Raw genomic sequence first — 20,453 nt, 5'->3', positions numbered from 1 at the left:
TCACGCAGCCGAGTGAACCAAACCATGGTACAGGCCATAGCAACGGGGGGAATGCAGGACAAATTATATACCTAATTCTCAACCAGGTAAATGAATCAACCACTGCTGGCTCACAGGCCAGAGCAAATGAAAAACATTACTAATAAACCCAAATCTTACAGAGATCTGTCACCCCCTTTTTTCTGCCTCCTAACTCACATACCCTGAAAGTGTCCCCTCTCTACCCTGCATCTCATCAAGTCCTGAGCCTCCCCCTTCCACAAAAGCACAAATCAAGAGATCACACATGAGTAGACAAGTGGAATAAACTGTATTTTTGGAGGATAGAGATTGTTTTGACACAAAGCAAAGTGACAGAGACAGAAAACACAGACACAAATGAAGACACGCATGAGGAAGCAACAAACCTGGTTTATTATCAGCTGCAGTAAACACTCACATGCACATTTGCCAGTTTGACTCCCTATATGAAAGGATCAATTTCCACAAATTTAAAAAAATAATATTTTCCTCCCTTTTTTTTATACAAACATCAGCTTTTCATTTTTATTGTACAGGAACAAGTTATAAACATGCAAGCTCATAATGTATTATTTAGTAAACATTGATGCAATAAATATATTTTTGAGTTAAGACTCTTTTTGTTAATGTTAAGGATACCTGCATTTCAAAACAACACTTTTAACTTAAGCTATTTTAAAGTGAGATTTTTCTTCTCTATTTTTTGGGTGAGGGACTTCCCCTGCAACCTGTCATTCCCATTTATTTCAGTACTCTTTGTCATACTGAACCTCAGCCATCTCCTTGAAGAATTCTGTTTTTTGTAAAAGAACATGTTTATTTACATATTGTTTGAGTTACATTCTTGGTTGATTGGAGATTCAGTAAACTTTTAGAGGGATCAGGAACTCAAATATGAATCTTAGTTTCCTTAAATTACATATGTGGTTGATTGATGATCAGATGTTGAGCATCATTCTGTTGTTTTATAAATAAAAAGATTCATGTTTGAAGTTTTCTTTCCTCTCATCACTCCCACTAACTGCTCCTTTTTACCTCCAGATTCCCTCCTGGTGTGGTGGGCGTTGCCCCTGGTGGGATTCCTGGGCCTATGGAAGGGTTGGTTCCTGGGGGAGTGCCCATCGCCCACACCCTGCCCCCCGGTACTCATCCGTCACAGGCCATCTCCCCCAACCAACCCTCCAAACATGGCGACCCCATGAGAGAGCACATGAGTGAGCCGTAGGACTGCTGCTGTGAACGATCAGCGAAGACGAGAAAAAAAAAACAGAAACAAAGACAATGTAAACTAAGAACCCGGACACCGACCATCAGAACCATCCAACACTACGCTTGACTTCAGCCATCTGAATCCACCAGCAAACTGCCTGCAGGGCAATGTTTCACACATTTTCTTTTTGTATGAAACCACTAAGCCCAAGTGAGGACAGTGGATGTTAACGCACACAGCTGCCACACCAAGATGGGACTGAGCGTCAAACTCTGACACCTTTCCTCCTCTGTATCCCTCTTTCTTCTTCATTTACCTTTATTTTGGGTGTATTTTAGGGAGGTTCCTCCTGACTTCTGGGACACTTTAAAGATACCACGTGCAGGATGGAAACCTGATCCTATCTTCCTGGGTTAGAGGAAGAACTTGAAGGGATTGTGGCTTCATAAACTGTCTGTTCATCCTCTGTTCACCCCTTCTTTGTCACCCATTTCATTGCAAAAATGTCTTATCTTATTTTTCTATTTTTCTGTTTATCTTAAAGTCTGTATTTCTGTTGCAAGTGAGTACCTGTTTTCTGTTCTTTGGTGTGTGAAATGAATGGATTTACAGTTACATGTTTAGCGGACAAGAAAAGTCAGCATCTGCCGTCTCAGTCAGAAATATCAACTCTGTTAACCCATTTTTTCTTCTCTCCACACATCATGGCTGGTGGCCCCTGAATGTACAGACAAGCTGTGGGGCTGTAAATGTGGTTTTCAGATCCAGGAGGAAAATTTGGGCTCATGAGGAAAAAAAAGACCCATTTAAACCAAAAAAGGAAGGATGAAGACATCTGCCATTCATGGGTTTGGTAATGTACATTGAGTTTGTCACCTCGGTTAAATATTGCTGTTGTAACTTTTCCAACTGCTGAACTGAGGAAGCTACAATATTTGGAATGTGTCCAAAATAATATCCATCTGTACCCAAAGGACCTACCATTTATTGTCACTCCAGCTAAAGAAGAAGGAAAAATCAAAGCAGTTACTTCTCTCAGGAAAAGAAACAACTATCAAATAAGTCGAAATCTAAACCGTGAAGAAGCTCATCTGGATTATTGCTTTTCATGTCTCCACTTTTTCTCCAATGTGGTATTTTTTTTATATATCAATTACGTGTTTTTTGATGGTCAAGGTTTTTCTGTCCTGTTAGATTTGTATTTGCCTTGTTAAATGTTCTTATAATCATAGTCTCATGTGAAGCAACCCCGCCCTCTCCTCCTTATAGTTTCTTTGTTTTTCTGCTCTGATGAAGTCCAGCTGTGGCTCTCGGAGGCATCATGCCGTCCCGTGAACGCCAGCAGCCACATCCATTTCTTTTTAGCCCTGTGACGTTAGCAAGAGACGGCTGCTAGCAGATTGTTTGGTTTTTAGTGTGAGTATTTGTATTTGTTTCTTGTACAAGGTGAACATATAGCATACAGTGCAGCTGGAAACAATAAATAAAATTTACTGTTCTGATTGATGATAACTGATGGGCTCTGTGGGACATTTTTAAAGGTGCTTAAACATGTTGAAGGAAGGGTTTCTTGAGTCTGAAATAGAATTTCAACATTTTTTTTCCATGTGTTGCTATTGTTAACTCTGTCAAGCAACCAAACAAGTAAGAACAGTTTGAGTTGAGATCATAAATATTGATTATGCCTTTGAGCAGATATTAGATATTATATCAGATATATAGCAGATATTATATCAGTTAAGTATATGTTCCCAGATATGCTCAGACTGAAGTTCAAAATTATGCTTTCAGAAGACTCGACACCACAACAGAGAAAAAAACGATTTCTTCTCATTGCTATTTTATACACCAGTCGGGCCTGCCAGTTTGTCCTCAGGTGGTGCCAAAATCAATGTAAACCCAAAGTTCCACACAGGAGCTATAACACAAACATCAATGCATTATGTAAAGTAATATCTTAAATGTCTCAAGTATATAGAACATGATCATCTTTGTGTAATTGATTGTGCACTGAATCGTTACTGAGGCTTTCACAGCCAGTACGTGTGACAAGCTAATTTCACTTCAAGACAGAACAAACCCAAGAAAGATTAAAAGTTTAGTGAGCAAACTGAATTTGAGTGAGTTAAGTAGAGTAATGCAGATTAATGTTACTGTGTTGAATATTAAATCAAAATATCATCGATGAAATCAGTAAAATCAGGGGGAATTCTTTAAACTTGGACACCAACACTGAAAATAACTTGTCCTGTTGTTCTTTTCAGTGCATTCCCAAAGTCCTGACGCCACAAAATCTGTCTTAAAGCTCATCAAACAAACTTTAATGACAAATCTGTAGGCTTAAAGACAAGTATTTACCTTACTTCCTTGGACTGGCCAGCTCATATTAAGAACTGCATACAATTTTTAACCCACTAGAGGGCGCTTGAAAAACATCTGAGGCACATCAAATGTTTTGATGAGTTACTCTTACAAAGGTAAATATATAAACAGGTGAAGTGATACAGACCTGTGACTGATCATTTGAAAGGACAGGTGTAACAGGTGGTAGAAAGATATACATATAAGACAAGAAACAGTTTAGTTGGACATTCAAAAAGGTTTTCCTTTATTTTTTCCTTATGTTACCTGTTTCTTTGCGTTACACTCTGTATAGTGAAGTCAGGCCTAAATCCACAAACCATCATAGTCACAACTGCAACTATTGCATAAATACAAAGCAACATACAGGTGATGCTCAAAAACGTGTTTGACTTGAATGACACACAAAAGAGGTTACAGTACACATTGGCGAGGGAGGAAACAAAATGCAAACATTCACAGCAAAAAAGGTAACGACATCTTTTGTTTTTTTATCTTTTTTTCTCCTGTCCGCTTTGGTTTAATACGTTGCAGTCTCTCACAACAACCCTAAATCAAAAACTTAAAGATGTTTTCACATAATGACAACAAACAGGTGTTACAGAAGAGGTGAACAGATGTGTACCATGAGGGTGACCTGGACGACAAATGCTATAAGGAAAAAAAAAAACAGGACAACAGAAGAATGAAACAACATCAGGACAAGTGTACTCTTGGTCTCACTCCCGTGCTCGCCTGCCCAAAAAAACAAAAGCACCAGATTTTAGGCAATCAGATGAGGTACTAAATCGCACGCAACAACGTAAGTAAACTTTTCACTGATGGTCATTGTTGGTTCTTTCCTCACAGCAACAGAGATTCTGTGCAATGTGTCTTCATCAAGATTGAGAGAATAATTAACAAAACCACAAAAAGGAGAAAAAATATACAGAAAGCTCTTATTAGCTCAAAATATTCTTCCAAACAATAAATACATCGAGTAAGTTCAGATAAGATAAACCACACACACACACGCACATGCACACACCCACACAGAACTTCTCAGCTCAGTCAGCCTGAAAAAAGGTAAACCAAAGAACCAACATGAATGTTTGTGTGCTAAACCTTGATGAGTGGAGGTTCGACTTGGAAAAGAGAAAAATCTCCCTTTTCAAGAGCTTCATACATGACCTTAGTTCAAGCAATGTAACTGTATTTATATAGAAATGTTTTAATAAATGTGCAGTGCTTAGTAATAAGGATTAAAGTCATTTATTATTATTTTTATTATAACACAATCTCTGGTTGTCTAAAGATAATGATATTTATTGGCTTCGTCCCTGCCTGTTCAAAAACAAAATGCAAAAGAAGCCAACCGTTATACAACTGGAAAAACGAGTCAGAAAGATCAATTTGGAAGTGTGCTTTTGTCAGTGCCCACACTGAACGGATATAAAGTGTTGATTTTATTCATTGCTGGTATATTTCCTTATACTCTTTTTCAACAACCACATGCATTTACATCTATGGATAAAGATTCCTTTTTTCCTTACTTTTGTAAATTGGAACAAATCAAAATAACATTTGCATTTGTGAACCTTTATTCTCCCAAAATCTGTGCTGTGCAGCAGTGGAGTTTGTCAGTTTCAGGTAGAGTCAGGAGTGTTTAAAGTGTTCTTCCGTCTGCCTGTGCTCGAGGAGTAGCAGTGACTTCTGTCAGAGGTGGAGGGTGGTTTAGGAGAGCTTGTGGTTCCCAGTCCTCTCCTGAAGGCTTTCACAGTTTGTCCGTGTCAGGAAAGGAAAAAGAAAACTGTAAGAGAGAGGGAGAGGAGAGGAGTCCTGCCCCCCTCGCTTCAGTTTTGTCACTCATCGTCGTCGTCTTCCTCCTCCTCGCCATCCGATAAAGATGCGCAAGGGCGGATCTGACGATAGCCATCGAGCCACTTTTCTACCATCTGGGTGACGAGCGGATGGTTGCGTCGGCGGGAGCTTTTCTGCAAAGCCACCAGGACGCCTCCCTCTGTCACACAGCAGTCCAACCACTCTCGCAGAAGCTTCTCCTGCTGCTCTTCGTTACCCATCTGAAGAAGAGGAATAACAAATATGGCCATCAGGGGGTGCAATAACACATGCCTAATGTCAGGAGAATTTACACACTTGTTGTAGCCCAGCATCATTTCCTATAAAGCTTCTAAAATTATGGCCAAAATCAACTGAACTGTGAGTTAAACTTAGAGAACAAACTGAGGCTCCATACCTCCTGTGCTGAGAGAAAGTGAATATGAAGCAACTTCCTCTCACTGTCCACCAGGGGCAGAAACGTGACCGTCACATCATCGTCTGTGTTGAGGTTGGCGCCCGCGCCGCGATTGTCAAAGCCGTCGTTTTCCATGGCCACCAGTGCTGAGAAGTGGCCCCGCGTGTAGCCCAGAGCGATTGGGCTCTTCCAGCAGAAACTCTGCTCCCACAAAAGGGGCAAGTACACACCTGGAGGGAGATCAGAATTCGTTTATGTCCCTTTCTGATAACGGCTTCATGTAATGACTGAAAAACGTATGAATGTTGCCGTGTAATTATGATGTTATTCATCTTTTTTCAAGAGAAGTATGATCCTGTGCCAAACCATCCACAAAATAAAGAAAAACTTCTGTTACTATTTTCTGCCCTATTGTCACAACAAAGCAAAGCAAGATGGTCGCTCAGATCTGTGGTTCCAACAGTAGCTGTCAGGACACTCAGGGGGTCATAGATTACCTTAAAAAATCAGAAATTATAATAATTACAGTACAATATTTTTGGGGATTCTGGGTTGAAAAGTTTGGGAACCTTTGCTTGTCTAATGAAAGGATTGTTTTAGGCTACAAAATGCTAACCTACCTTAAACATTTACAAAAAAGTTAAACAAAAGTTTCTTTTATGCTCATTTGTTAAAACTATTTGAAACTGAATATTTTTCCAAAGTTTGTAAAAAGAAAAAGAAAAAAGATAGCAACGGATATTTATCTACAGAGGCATTCTACATTCACAAGGGGTCAAAAGTATTTGTCATAGAACAGGTACTGAGTATGACTTTATTTTACTGACTCTAAGGATGTTTAAAAACAGAAGAGCTAACTTCCGAAATGCTTTATCCTTTAGTATAAAAAGTTAAACTCTGTCAGTTCAGTGCGTCGTATTTCATGAGCTGATCATATGTTGTGAAACTTCACCCTGCATAATAACTACGTATGGTTAAAAGTATAAATTTATTGTCATGATGACGTTGGCTGAAGTGTACTTTCACACAAAATAGTTCAGTAAATGGATCTTCTTAAATTCCACCACTGGAGATGTCCCACTCCAGTGACAATGAGAGGTTGGTTTTACACAGAACAATACAGAAAACAGCTCTGACAGTGATCATTTCTCATATTTCTGACGCTCGATGATAAACAAAGCAGCTCTCACACCTCATGAATTCCTCTGTAACTCAAACCACAGTTGAGAAGCTTGTGTTTGGCTGCTCTGTTCTCCCAGTAACCACTGTGTTTTTACTAGGTTTACTCGGTCACTACTTTTCTTTCAGCCCCTCCCCTCTCTATAGGCGCCCGTGTGCACGCCTCCTTGTGTGTGTGTTTTACATTGGCTCCTGGCAACACTAAATCACAGATCCATCAGACTTTACCACAAGCAGTTGGCCATTACAGAGCACTTTCATCATCCCCTGTATAGCACCGCTCAGCAGGCAAACTGAGTCCAGGCTGTTTTAAGTAGAAGCCATAAACGTCCCTCCTGCGCTACACGCTCACAGGATTGTTTGACTCAGGTTCTGATGGGTTACATGTGTTGGAGAGTACCTCAATCTGCCTGTGTAAAAGAGTCAGACACTCCCTGGAATTCCAAACTGGTTCTAAATATACTCATGTGTCAGGCAGCGGTGTTTTGTTTTGTTGCTGATGTTATTTTGAGTCATCTAGCGCTAAAATACACCTTAAATGAAAGACATAACACAGATACATGATGTAAATAGCAATTACTGACAGATCAGAGGGGCAGCTATGTCAGCTATGTGAGCTATGCAGACACATGTAGGCTGGAGTTATTTCACAGAGGAAGTCCAGAGCTTCTTCTCCCACTAGACTTGAGCAGCACTCAACATTTTATCAAAACATTAGCCAAAATGTTTAATTTCGTGCTCACCTTGAAATCGGGTATACCCGAGCGTTTCGCCACGGAAACTTTTGTAATACTTCACTCCATAGACAATAATAGGCCTACGAAGTATGTGTGCAAGAACAAAAATGTGGGTTTGCTCCAGGCTGGATCCCGGCTGTGAAAGAAAATGCACAAAGAGAAGGAAAAAAATGTTACAGAACTGCTGTCTGTGAAACTACAAAGCAGGAGTCTTGCACACTGTACTTTTTCTCTGCCAAGTGTTAAAACATTAAAACACACACACACATACAATTGCTGTGCTTTCACGCCCAGAAATAATAACAACCCGCCCAAATACTTGGTCTATGAGGTCACGCAGAGCAGTGAGAGACAGAGAAGTGCTGATGACAGACAGGATGCACTTTCACAGGGCATTACAGATTAAGTATAGTGCAAAAGGAGCAGTAAAGCTTCTTGCATAATTCATACATCATTAGTGTGTCACGTTTTAAGCACATCCTGCTCCCTGGCTCTATGTTAATGTGTGTGTTTGCTTTCATGCTTGTGTGTACCTGACTGGCCAAGGAGAGGATGAAGGCCCAGTCCTCCTGCCACTGTTCCTCCTGAAGTGAAAAGTGCAGGCCGAAGCTCTGGGAATACCACGACTCCCACTCCTTCCAGCGTGTGTAAAACCTGCAGGCAGCACACAAACACACGTTGTTTAGTCTGTGACATTATTTTACCTCTCTGAGGAGAAGGGTGGTGACTGCTCATCCTTACAGTCCTGCAATAGCTGTTGTGGTTTAGGTTGGATGGCAACTGTTTATCATATTTGAATAGTAATTTTCACACTGAAATTAACACAGTGTTCAAGAAATACAACTGCCAGCCTACAGATTCTCAGATTTTAAAACTTTGGATTTCTGATATTTACCTATTTACCTAACCTCTTACCAAGCATGGTTTCAAAATAGTTGTGGAATGTTTAAGGAAAACAAAATATAGCTTGAATTACTCCAATTTCAAATTTCCACTCACACATGTTTAGAAAAAATATCTGTATAAATGGCTAAATTCTTTAGGTACAAACATGAATGTTTTTCTCATAGAAGCTCAGACATCAATGAAATCCACCACACTTCACTGAATCAGCATTTTGATATTCTGAATTTTAAGCATTATTTAAATTATATTCCTGCAATTAACTATCTGCACCCCCAGTCCCTGGTCTGCAATCCTCACCAGTGAGAACAGTCGTGTAGGCTGTCGTGGAGGGTCTTGCGGAGCACTGAGTCTTTGTCATAGATGCCCCACGTGGCCTGTAGCACAGAGTCAAGGAGACAGTCCCCTGCTGTGCGGTTCCACAGAGCGTACAGGCGGCTGTCTAACCTCGTCCCAAGCTCCAAGGACCAGTTGATGATGGGAGATTCCTCTTCAAGTTCTGAAAGACAAGGGAAGAAATAATGAGCCCTGTATGTTTTCAGACAAGGCCTACAAGTGGATGTTGGGGGGTTGAGGTTGTTAGGAGGCCAAATAGTCTAACCAGACAGATGATGATATTAGAAAGAACTGTCAGTGTTAATTACTACTAACACCTGTCACAATAACTTTGACTTCCCAGCATCTTACAAAAGTCTGGCTCTACACCAGATGACTGGATCACTGCCAAAAGGTAGGTGACAAAGGGAATAAGATTAACACATTTAACAATACTCAGCTACAGCATATGAAATTGTTCAAAATCTAGGTCAGAAACAGGGTGACATCATCAACTGTTGTTGCTTTTGGAGTAAATTATAAAAGCACAACCCTCAGTGTTCAGTCTTTTGCTGTGAACACACCAAACACTGTCTGATTATTGTATTTGGTGGAGCATCATGGCAAAGCAACTGGCCAATCTCAGCCCAACATGAGACAAAACTGTGAGTTTATTTCCACATTCAAGTGGAAGTCTGTAATGGTTGACTGCTTTGAAACCAAACGTTCTAGTTAGATGGGGCTGAGTGTGAACAAGGTCAATCATTAGATACTTGATATAAATAGGTCTAGTTTTGTTCATCTGAGCACAGCAAACACATTATGAACTTTCTTTCCTGTCATTATGATACAAAACCATGGTGATATTATTTCCCACTTTTTTTTTTCCTGCAAGTTCACACTCACCAAACACCCCTAAGAAATTTGGTGAAGGGCTTACACAGCCAGGTTAATACGATTTTAAAGCAGTAACTGGCCCTGTCGTAATCCCATAGCCTGACAAAGGAGATAAGGTTTTCAGCTCATTAGGACATTCGTTGCCTCTGCCAAAACTCATTAATGAATTGCAAACACACTCAGACAGATCTTGAAGGTGAAATCAGGGTTTCTCTATCTCTGTACCTTCACTCCAGTGCAGAATATTCAACTTGCAAGCTTGGTTCAACAGACACACGAATAAATGAGTCGAGGGCTGAGATCATCAAGCACGGATCACAGAAATCCCTAAAACTCAATTAGACTGATTAGGAGTGTGGCAACTGGTAGACATGATAAAGACAGACTGCCTGGCAGGTGTCACGCAGACCTAAAACCGTGTCTGCTCTAAAGGGAAAAACAGAAGCCATATGAGGTCTGTTTGATAATAGAGCACTTTCTGTCATAGAGCAGCAACACCGTCTCATTATCTTGGATCTATTTTTCCTTTTCTCAAAGCAAGTGCATTGCCAGGTATGCACAGGATGCAATGAATGTTGCTACATATGGCAGTGTATCAGTCACCTTTTTGTACGTCTCGATCCAGCACCTCATCAAAAAGTTTTTCCTGAACAGCTGGGGGCAAGTCCTCAATGTCTGGAAAAAAAGAAGAAAAAGGTTTAAAAAAAAAAGGCTTTACAGATGTTTAAGTTCTTCTTGCGTTGTGTTACATAAAAGCATTAATCTCTGGTAAAGCCAACGATTTAACTTAGCTGCAACAAGTGAAAAGGCCAACTAGAGATGTTTTCTCTTGTGGCTCAAGCCATCGTGTTTTGTTCTTTCCACAATGGCCAGTGGCTTTCTCTGCATACTCAGAGCTCTCGTCAACACAGTAGCTTATTCTTCAGCTAAAATAAATGAAAGCATTGACTTTGTGGAACTGAACAGAGTTGGTTTTCTATAGTGGCCAGAAGCCAATGTCTGCATTGTCCTGAAAACACTGCAAAAAAAATCCTTAGCTTAGCTCCCAGCAACAAACTGAGCCACAATAACAATCCACACAGAGAAATTCAACAGGAATAGCTCAAAGTGTGTGCAATTTTACAGAGCAGCACTGGCAAAAAATGTTAAATATGTATTTGTAATGGATGGGAGACACATATCATTGGAGGGCTGGAATACTTAGTATGCAGGAACAATACTCAAACAAGGAGCCAGAGGTGGCCTCTCTCTACTGGCAGTTAGAAACAGACAAGTGTTGTATTATGTCCCCTCAGCATGCAAACAACGAGCAATTTCATAAGCGACAAGTAAACAAAAAAAGCTTTCTATCACACACTTGGCAAGTCATAGGTATAAATAGACTTGGTCGAAGCAGAGTTTACATTTCTCTCAAACAAAAACACAGAAAGTACACTCAGTTTTTGGAGTTCAGTTTCTAAAGCTCAAGAATTATTTTTTTTTTGAGCCAGTACATAGACATGTCATTGTCATGTTCAGTGTCCCTAAGGTGCTGACCTGCTGGCAGGGTGAAGGTCACCAAGTCAGTGAGGAAATAACAGGTGAAGTCTCCCTTGCGTTGGTGAAGAGAAGCTGCGACCTCGCGTCGGATCTGCTCAGTGAGCTCAGGACAAACCATGGCTGGGATACACTTGGCTGCCTGCTGGGACACCTGTGGAGAGGGGAGGATAACGGAAAAAAGGCACGATTTAATCATACATGAAAAATAATCCATGCATATAGGAAAAAGGGATTTAGATTTATTTCTTTGTTTTACCGCTGCAACATTACAGTGCCTGCATGAAATGCTTTTTACCCTAACAGTCGAGGGATTCAGCCGCTGAGAATCTTTCCCTTGACACTTTGATAAGTTTGATTTATAACATTTAATGCAATATGTAACAGTTGGGCCTTTCTACATTGACATTAAGAACACTGTGGCCCTAAGTGAAATTATTTCACTATCGTGACAGACCGACAAGTCACAAAAGGCAATTACAGTTTATTCTTTTTAGCGGAGACACTCTGTGACCCACTAATTCTCCCTCTGATAATCTAATCTAAATCACCTTAGATACAAGTGGAGGAAAACGTCCCTGTACTTGATGTTCAAGCAGAACTGAATCATTTTTTGGGGAATGATCCAGTGGTTACTCACTGACCCCCCCTTTGGAAGAAAAACTAGGACAGAGACCGAGAGTGGGAGGAGAGGTGTATGTGTACAGATAATCTGGGATCACAGAGCTGATGGCAAGCAAGCTGCAGTAGATACACACACACACGCATACATGTTAGCTCAGTGAGCCTTTGTGTTACACCAACAGACTGAATGCAAAAATCAGTAACAACATAGAATTTGTGAAATGAGGACATGATATTGTTGTACGTTGTGAGCCTCTTTCCTCCCACAAACTCCTTTGCCCCTGTGATTCCTCCTCCTCCTCCTCCTCCTGGTTGCTCTCATCTGATGTTGAGATTCAGAGACTTGACAAGGAAAAGCTGCAACAACTCAAGATGCACTGCTGCAATCATACCTCCAATAACTCATCTCTATCTAAATTTTCATCACATTTTTCTTTTTAAGATCCCAGGAAAAAATATAAATCATTCCTGAAAATTATAACATCATCTTTTTAAAACAAGCACTTTTTTATTATTGCACAAATAATGGGCTGTAGTTTAAGTTTCCCCTGTAGTTCCTTGGTCTTATCTAATTCAGTGCAAACATAGATCCTGAAATTAAACACAAACACAAAACTAAAGGTCTCAGTGTTTCGATTGATCAAAATGTTTTTGTTTTAATGAAGGTGGAGTGGAGCCTGAGAAATGCATTTAAGTGATAAAATTTGTATTTGACTGACACAACAACCAACATGATTAATCAATATTTACTAAAGGTGGTAGCATCTAATGTGTGGTCACAGTTGCCAGTTCAAGGTGGGGCATTTACAACCTGTTACATTTCACCAGCACATGGAGGCATAATGTCAGGGCAAAGCTCCAGATCCTCCTTTAAGGGTAGAAACGGAGGTGGGATGTGGGAAAGAAAGTGGGGATGTGTAGCATCAAGAGCTGGCAGCAGTATAAAGATGCACATGTCTGAGTGTGTGTGGTAGTCCGTTGTGTGTTTACAAGCTCTTGAGCGCCTGGAATGCGTTTGGGCTCAATATGTAAATACAAAGGCTCAGTGATGACAAAACATCATTCTGATGCCGCTGTAGAGCTGCATATGTATCTAGTCAGAGCAATTTGCGAGTGGTTGTCTCTACTAACCTCAGTAAGTAACACAGCCAGCATGTCCTGTCTCTGAAAGCGGATGGCAAGGTGAACCAACGTGAAGCCATCATCGAACGCTGAGGGCCGGTTTAATAGGCGCACCTCGTCTGATGTTAGCTGGCGTGCGATATCACCTCCTGATGATTTGTACGCCTCCACAGCTGCCAGGTCACCTTCAACAACACCTTTCAGATGGAGAGAAAGAGAGGGAAAGGTCAAATTCATCGTTAACATTTATAAACGGAGCCTTTTTATAGACTTTCTTAAATACTTTTGATGGTAGACACCAATCCTTAGTGATCAATGCAGAAAAACAGTTCACATGTAAATTAAATCATTTCAAACTTTTTAAGCACACAATAAACCATTCTTCGGGTAAATAAAGATCAAATGATCCTATACAAAACATACTTTTCTGTTGAACAACCTAGCAACACAACACAGCACACATCGCTGACTTTGAAGTTAAAGTAAAAGGACAATAAGGAGCCACATGGTGTGGCCTGGTGGTTATTTTTCTCGTCTTTTTAGTTTTTAGGCTTCAATCTCTAAGCGTGAAGACTACAGGAAGTGTTTGATCAGACAGATGCAGGTGTTTGCTTTTATAATGTTTTTTTCTGCCACAAGGTCAGACAAAAGCTTTTTATATCAGTTACTACCAGCACACAAACCAAATTACATACTCCCAGCGCACCTTAGATGCTCTATATAAACCCATTTTTTAATCTTTCCAGTAATTTAATCTTTGAACTGAGACTAAAGAACAAACACTGATGTGATGTACATGATGTTAACAGTCTTATGACACCATGATGAGATATTTTTAGTCCAACTTCTGAAACAAACTGAAAAAAATAGTTGTATGATGAGCTTAACATGATGAATTGTCTCCTTTTTTGAACCCTCTCTGGCCTCTGTAATTGTGATCAAATTGCAGTGAGACGAAGCCCAAGTTATTTGCTGAGTAAACTATGTGAAAAGGTGTGTTGCTGTGACAGGATTAAACAACATCAAACAGCAGGGCGTGGATTAATTTTCATCTCTCTTTCCCTTTCCAGAATGTACAGTAAAAGAACATCCATGTACTGTAGCATTCTCTCGTACATTTGACAGCATTAAAACACTGCTGGGCTTTTGTTCTCACGTCAAAGGACCACACACAATGCTCAGCAGCATAATCTGTGTGTGTGTGTGTGTGAGTAAGACCGAGAGCGAGAGAGACGTGGAGTGGGTGGAAGTACTCGCTGTGCCATGTGGAGTTGGCTGGCACTGTGTGAGATGAGCAGAGAAACTGCACAATAGCAGCGCAGTGTGATAGAGAGGGATCACAACCACTTTTCCACAAAACACTCCATTAGTGTGGGCATGCCTACAGCTCTGCAGGCAGATCTGGACCCCTCGATCCTTTAAAGAGCACAAAAGGTGCAAATACGCAAACAGACATGCTCTCTGAGACAGACTGATGAGACAGCATGGATCAGGCTAAGTGCTGCTGGTCTGTTCCCTCCAAGCAGTTCATGTTCCTTTTTCTGGTGGAGAAAAGAACAGACATCAGACAAATACTGACAGTATGACGGCTTCTTCAAACTTGCAGCTGCTAAACCAGCCACTTGAGAGAGTACTAAAGCACCACGTGAACTTTTCTTCCTAATTCTTTACAGATAATATGATACAGCACAAGTCACCACTTGTCAGACACTTTTTGCACAATTATTTAAATTGTCTGTAAAAACTACAAGAATCTGCCTCCCTTTAAAAGACTCTGACTCAAAGGCTCCACACCACAGTAGGTTTTTTTAATCTGACTGTCAAACCTGCTAACTTGAGGTAATGTGTATTTTATCTATTTTAATCATTTTGAGATCTCACTCCTCTTCTAAAAATCTGTCTACATGCAGTGAGATGATCCCACTCAATACCTGATCAAAATTCTTATAGTTATAGACTAGAGCTGAAACGATTCCTCGAATGATTCGAGGTACTCGATTACAAAAAATACTCGAGTTATTTTCTCCGCCTCGAGGAATCGTTCAATTTTAAAATAGAGATCAAAGAGTGGTATTTCAAATAGAGCTGAGGCTATACTGGGAGAGTTTTCAGACCCCCAAGCTACCTCTTATACAAAATAGCACCTAGCAACAAATCTAGTTTCTTTTCTGGAGTTTGGAGACTAATGGGTCATTTTACGAAACGGGTGCCATTTGGGTCCGCAGCATTTGATGAGATATACAAAGCACAAAAAATGTGTCAAAGTGTGTTTACAAATTTTGGAGCTACCAAAGCAAGTGCTCTTATTGACATGCTGTATCAGAAAATTCTATTTCTTAAAGAGAAAAATTTTCATTTGAAAAATAACTGCTCTTTAACTAAACAAAAATGTACTTTATCCAATTACTCGATTAATCGATGGGATTTTCAGTAGAATACTCGAATACTAAAATATTCGATAGCTGCAGCCCTATTAGAGACTCAGCCGATTCCCTAAGGATTATTCTTAATCCTCTGGTATCATACAAATACCATGACATACCCAGGCAGGTAGCACTAGTATGTACAAAAAGATTTCACTAGAACAAATAAAAAATAAAGTTATTACTACTCATTTAAAGAATTGATTAAGAAAACAAGTAGTTGGACTGGTTTTGATCCAACAGTTGGTGTTTTATGCCAATCCCTATCTAGTAGACAGCATTTAGAGTGAATCAAATGGACGTCAACCTTCAGGTATTTCACTCACAGAAACACAAATCACAACAATAAATACCACTACTTTCTGTATTTTCTGTTAACTTTAAAAAATGTCGGATCAAAGCCAATGACAATGCTTACGTATGCGGTTAGTGTCCTTGCACATGTGTAACCATACAACATCAGTTCAGTTGAAAGAGTTAGTCTAGGGTCATCCCCACAGGGGCGAAGGTCTCTGCTGCTGCCAAAGACTTATTTACTTTTGAATTCTGTCACATGGGTCAGGTTATTTTTAGTGCAGCGGGTCCCTTTGGAAACTGGGGCATCTATCAGAGCGGCAAGGCCACTATTTACAAACAGACTCCTATACGTCAATGACAGGGAAACCTCCCTGGCAACAGAGGACGGATTCACTTGGCCTGTCCTCAACACAACCGGGTTATGCACTCGCTCTACCCTCTGGGACTGCAGCTGGGTCACACCTCTTTCAGTCACTCACTGTTCCCTGATACTCAACACTTCTGAAACATCATCACCTTCCTGCTTCCCTGCTGAGAGGTTGGGACACAAATTACTGTACCTTCATGTACAAACATTTGAAAGTAATGGCAAAGATTCTGGATGAATTATATCTATAGACCACTCAGTGGTTAGTTATACAACCTCATATATACTTTGGAAATAAGGTTATGTTGTCTTTTTGTGTTCCAAAAATGCTTTTGAGTCTAACTCAGCGCTCAAAACAAACACGTCTGCCTGCACTCTGAGAAAGTGTTGAAGTCGTTTTCCCAAGACCAAGTGATTAACAGATCCATAAATCAGGGAAATAATAGGAAGATACCGCTCATGGAAAACAAAATACTGGCTGCAGACCCAAAACTTTACAAAGAGTGTGAATTGGTGACAAATAGGGAAGGATATCTGGACCAACCAAAGAGATTCCATTTCCTTTGAAAGACAAAAGGTAAGGCCTTTCAGATAAGATAAGAACAGCAAACACTTGAATATACTGAAAGACCTCACACCCACTCATGTCAGAATTTAAGATCACACCAGACTTGGCCCCAAGGGGACAAAGAGCTCAAAGAAGAGGGAATTCACCATGTCACATGCAGATAGAGACCTGGTGTAGCAGCAGAAGCAAACAGGCTATACTGATGCTTCTTTGACATTTACACCATTTTTCATTTGATGTTCAGATCTGATTCTTTTGCTCTAGAGGCACACCAAACCTTTACAGCTATCACTCAAACACAGACTTCACTGAGATACCAAATACATGACTGTTACTGTGAGAAATGATCGACAAACTCAGGGAAAGCACTGAGGCTTCAGTAGGTGTGCAGAACAAGCTCTACGTAGGCAAAGCATAGGCCAGAGGAAGACAGAGATAGTGGTGTGAGAGAGTGAAAAAAGCCATCACTACTTGTTCTTTAAATGTTCATCCTCCCACATCCACCAGTCTACAGTGTGGGTGGCCGGACACAGAGCTTGTGGAGTGAAGTTTTACAATAGCTGAATGCAGGGGATTTCTAAGCACATACCCGTGTTTCAAACCTGACTCATCTGGACCAAGCAATGTACAGTAGTTTTCATCTAATCTTCCTTGCAGATGAGTTAAAATGTGTTTTCATTCTCAAAAATTGTAGAAATCCCCTCTTACAGTCACATATTCCTCTTACATTATTTATTTGACTCATTCCCCAAGAGTTAGAAAAACAAAAACAGAAAGTTTAAAGCACATGTTCCTGAAACTCACCAACACAAGCATTGAGGAAGAGCCAATCAGTCCTTCTCATCCTGTTCTTTATCTGCTTTAGCTTTTTGAAATCCACCTCCAGCTCCTCTTTGCTCCCAATCCCAGCCCCTGACGCAAGTTCAATCCTCTGGAAGTCCATGTTTACCTCTGACTCTCTTTTGGATGGAGGGGGTGATCTCCTCTGGCTACTGCTACAACCCCCAAGCCCACCTACCACGCCCCCAACTCCCTGTCCAACAACATGCCCAACAACACCTCTCCTGTTGTCCCTGTCCTGTTCGTTAAGTTTGGAGGAAGGTGGTTGGCTCTCCGGTTCTGATGCCAGTTCGATAGGTTCAGCTAGCAAGCTATTTGGCCTTGGATGGTCACAAACCACACACTTAAGTGCCTTGGCCCAGTTTTCGTAAGTGCAGGCAGTGCAGGTCCAGTGCTGTGTATGAGTGTTAAGCCTGTTGCGATCATTGTATTCCTCACAGGGGTCTGTAGTGGTGACTGGGGGAGCAGGGCGGCATCCAGAGCTTGAGGTCTGGGGAGATTCTGTTGGGCTGCGTGGCTGCTGGGTATGAAGTCCTTGGTGAGTTGCATGTTGTCCATGCTGCTGTTGTTGAGCCTGTTGCCTCTGGCACAGACACTGTGTGCAACGGATGGCCCGGGGCCAGTTAAGGTAGGTGCACATGTGGCATGACCACTTGCTACTGGTCTCAGGTACGTCAGCAATGCGGACACGGGGTCGGGCGCTGGAGTCTGGACAAATAAGTAAACTGGAGCCCCCTTGGGATGGGCTGTTGCTGAGGCCTGCAGGGTCCCACTGGTGCAGACTGGCATCCAGAGCAGGGCTGCTCTTGAAGGGCTCCTCAGTAATGATGGCACTCCCACTGGGCCTCTGAGCGCGGCACATGGTGCACTTGATGGCTGACGGCCAGTTCTCGTATGTGCAGTATTCACAAGCCCACTTGGCAACCAGCTCAGTCATCGTCGCACCACCGCTGAGGGGGGCTTCCTGCCGTTCAGAGGAGTTCTCAGCTCGGCAGATCCACTCTTGAGGAGATCACACAGCAAGCAGTGCGCTGAGGTCAAACAGAAGTAAAGCATATTTTAGAAAAACAATCAAGGAATATGCTTTACAAATAATAAATCATCAGACAACACACTATGAAACATAAGACTATTGAGAATTAACTTTTTAATTAGCATTAAAAAAGTATGCACAATGTCTCAGTATCAAAGGCAAATCTAGTGCTATTCTATTGTGTCTTTATAGGCACCTGTGTCATTCAGACATTGAACTGTCAAACACTTGTGAAGAAATACAGGCCTGTCAGTTTCTTATCTGGAAGTTATGTGCAGCAAACATTCAAAGGAAGCAATGTGTAAAGGCTCAAAGGGAAAACCAGAGTGAAGATGCAGCCTGAGAGGCGACACTTAAGCCAGAACTAACACCTAACACTTTATTTAAAACACATACAGTAAGTTATATGGACCGGGCCAATGTGCCCTAGCTGGGTAACAGGAGACAAGGACATATGAAACCAGATACCCAGCGGCAAAGCGCGTGACTGGTTAAGACACTTAAAGATGCACTGAAATTGAATTCGCCCTAAATCCTACATATGAAACTGGAAGATTCAAACCACATGTGCACTTGTTCTGAACCTCCATTACGATAGAAGAACTTATAACAAGACAGCATTAACCTTGCTGGGGCCGCTCGGGCAAAGGAGTTGGTTGTGGTCGCTGTGTTTACACCACGCCTCCGAGTTTACAAACACATCTGAGAGATAGCTGCGTGTTTTGTAGGTTTGGCTGACGAAAACGGGACATACCCGTGTTTAATAGCAAGATGATGTAGTTCAACCTGTTTACTTGTGGTGAGCGAAATGTTTCGTGAATCATAACACATGGAATTCAGCCATAAAACACAAGTAAACTTGGTAAAAAATAAAAATAAAATAAAACAAGCAGTCGAATTGTGTTATGTGTACTGAAAGCTAACAATACTCATTTTACATACTAGCTGTTTACACCGTGTCTCGTGTTAATAGACACGGCGCGAGCTCACTAGCTGGTAGTTATCCTCCATGACAACCAGGCAACGTTCGTTCGGTTGCCAGCCAGGAATTAAAGCAAAGCTAGCAGGCTGCTCGCTAACATTACGGGATTATGTAGCTGTTTAAGAGGCCCTTATAAACTCTACAGGCTACCGTTGAAATGCCTACCTTTGCTTTGCTGTGTTTACACTCCTCGGTTTCCCTCTGCAGCCAGAGCAAATGGGAGCTTCCCCCCAAAACCCACTCCAATCCGAACTCGGGCTCTACTTGGCCGATACTAACCGCATATTTACTTCGTTGGGGTGCCGTTTAGTTGGCGGTTGAAGGTCCATACATTCCACGGAGCAAGAACCCCCCCAAGTCCCGTCCCTCCGCCGCTTGCTTGACTGCTTTAAATCATTTTTGTCCCCTTCCCGATCCCCAACCACCAAACTTGATGGGCTTTAATGGCGGCACAGGGGGAAGGAAAGCAGCCGAGGCAGGGCTGAAAAATACACTACGAGGAGAGAGAGCTGAGAGCTCTCTGGGCCGTGTTACAGTCAGGGGCAGGATCAGGATTTACCACCTGAATCTGCCAAACAAGCCGATTGGACGATTTTTGTGTATCCCTTGGCACTAACCAATCAGATCCTACGTCTCTTGTTCCAAGTGTTAAAAGGCTCAGTTAAAGGAAAACAAGCTCGAATATCACTGTAATAACAATAATTATTCTACTCCGGCATGCTTATTTATTGATAGGCTCACTCACTAGTGATGTACTGGATGTGTCTGTTTTCATTTCGTGCATTGTAATTTGTTGCATCTC

At 41.3% G+C, this 20,453-nt stretch overlaps 2 protein-coding genes across 5 annotated transcripts in view; one reads left to right on the top strand and one right to left on the bottom strand.

Moving 5' to 3' along the window:
• Nucleotides 1–2,737, top strand: part of LOC141794951 (C-terminal-binding protein 2-like) — a 76,893-nt gene extending 74,156 nt beyond the window's left edge. For 3 of the 4 annotated variants that reach the window (XM_074675622.1, XM_074675625.1, XM_074675623.1), the window contains one exon: nt 1,063–2,737. In XM_074675622.1, coding sequence (XP_074531723.1) covers nt 1,063–1,246 — 184 coding nt within the window. In that variant the 3' untranslated portion in view covers nt 1,247–2,737. Of the gene's footprint in view, nt 1–8; nt 87–1,062 lie in introns of all 4 variants that reach the window. The other variant, XM_074675621.1, reaches the window with a different exon arrangement.
• A 1,069-nt stretch (nt 2,738–3,806) lies between these two features.
• zranb1b (zinc finger, RAN-binding domain containing 1b) lies at nt 3,807–20,210 on the bottom strand. The gene is made up of 10 exons (XM_074675765.1): nt 19,817–20,210; nt 17,601–18,667; nt 13,151–13,338; nt 11,396–11,549; nt 10,463–10,534; nt 8,948–9,146; nt 8,278–8,398; nt 7,751–7,880; nt 5,829–6,058; nt 3,807–5,652 (listed from the first exon to the last, which is right to left on the bottom strand). Exons 2-10 carry the CDS (start codon nt 18,571–18,573, stop codon nt 5,434–5,436), a joined length of 2,286 nt encoding a protein of 761 aa, XP_074531866.1. The 5' UTR covers nt 18,574–18,667; nt 19,817–20,210; the 3' UTR covers nt 3,807–5,433.
• Nucleotides 20,211–20,453: the final 243 nt, after the last annotated feature.

Source organism: Halichoeres trimaculatus, unplaced genomic scaffold (genome assembly GCF_033239565.1).
Source record: "Halichoeres trimaculatus isolate MK-OKI-2021-1 unplaced genomic scaffold, fHalTri1.1 fHalTri1_scaffold_8, whole genome shotgun sequence".
NCBI lineage: Eukaryota > Metazoa > Chordata > Actinopteri > Labriformes > Labridae > Halichoeres > Halichoeres trimaculatus.
Note: the sequence above shows the minus strand (reverse complement) of the source record. Positions and strands in the feature narration are given on the sequence as shown.

Excerpts from the sequence above, each read along its gene's own strand:
- zranb1b (XM_074675765.1), bottom strand. The coding sequence starts at position 18,573 with ATGACTGAGCTGGTTGCCAAGTGGGCTTGTGAATACTGCACATACGAG. Across the intron at positions 11,550-13,150 it reads TGGCTGTGTTACTTACTGAG|GTGTCCCAGCAGGCAGCCAA; the intron begins GTTAGTAGAGAC and ends CCCTCTCCACAG. Across the intron at positions 10,535-11,395 it reads GACCTTCACCCTGCCAGCAG|ACATTGAGGACTTGCCCCCA; the intron begins GTCAGCACCTTA and ends CTTTTTTTCCAG.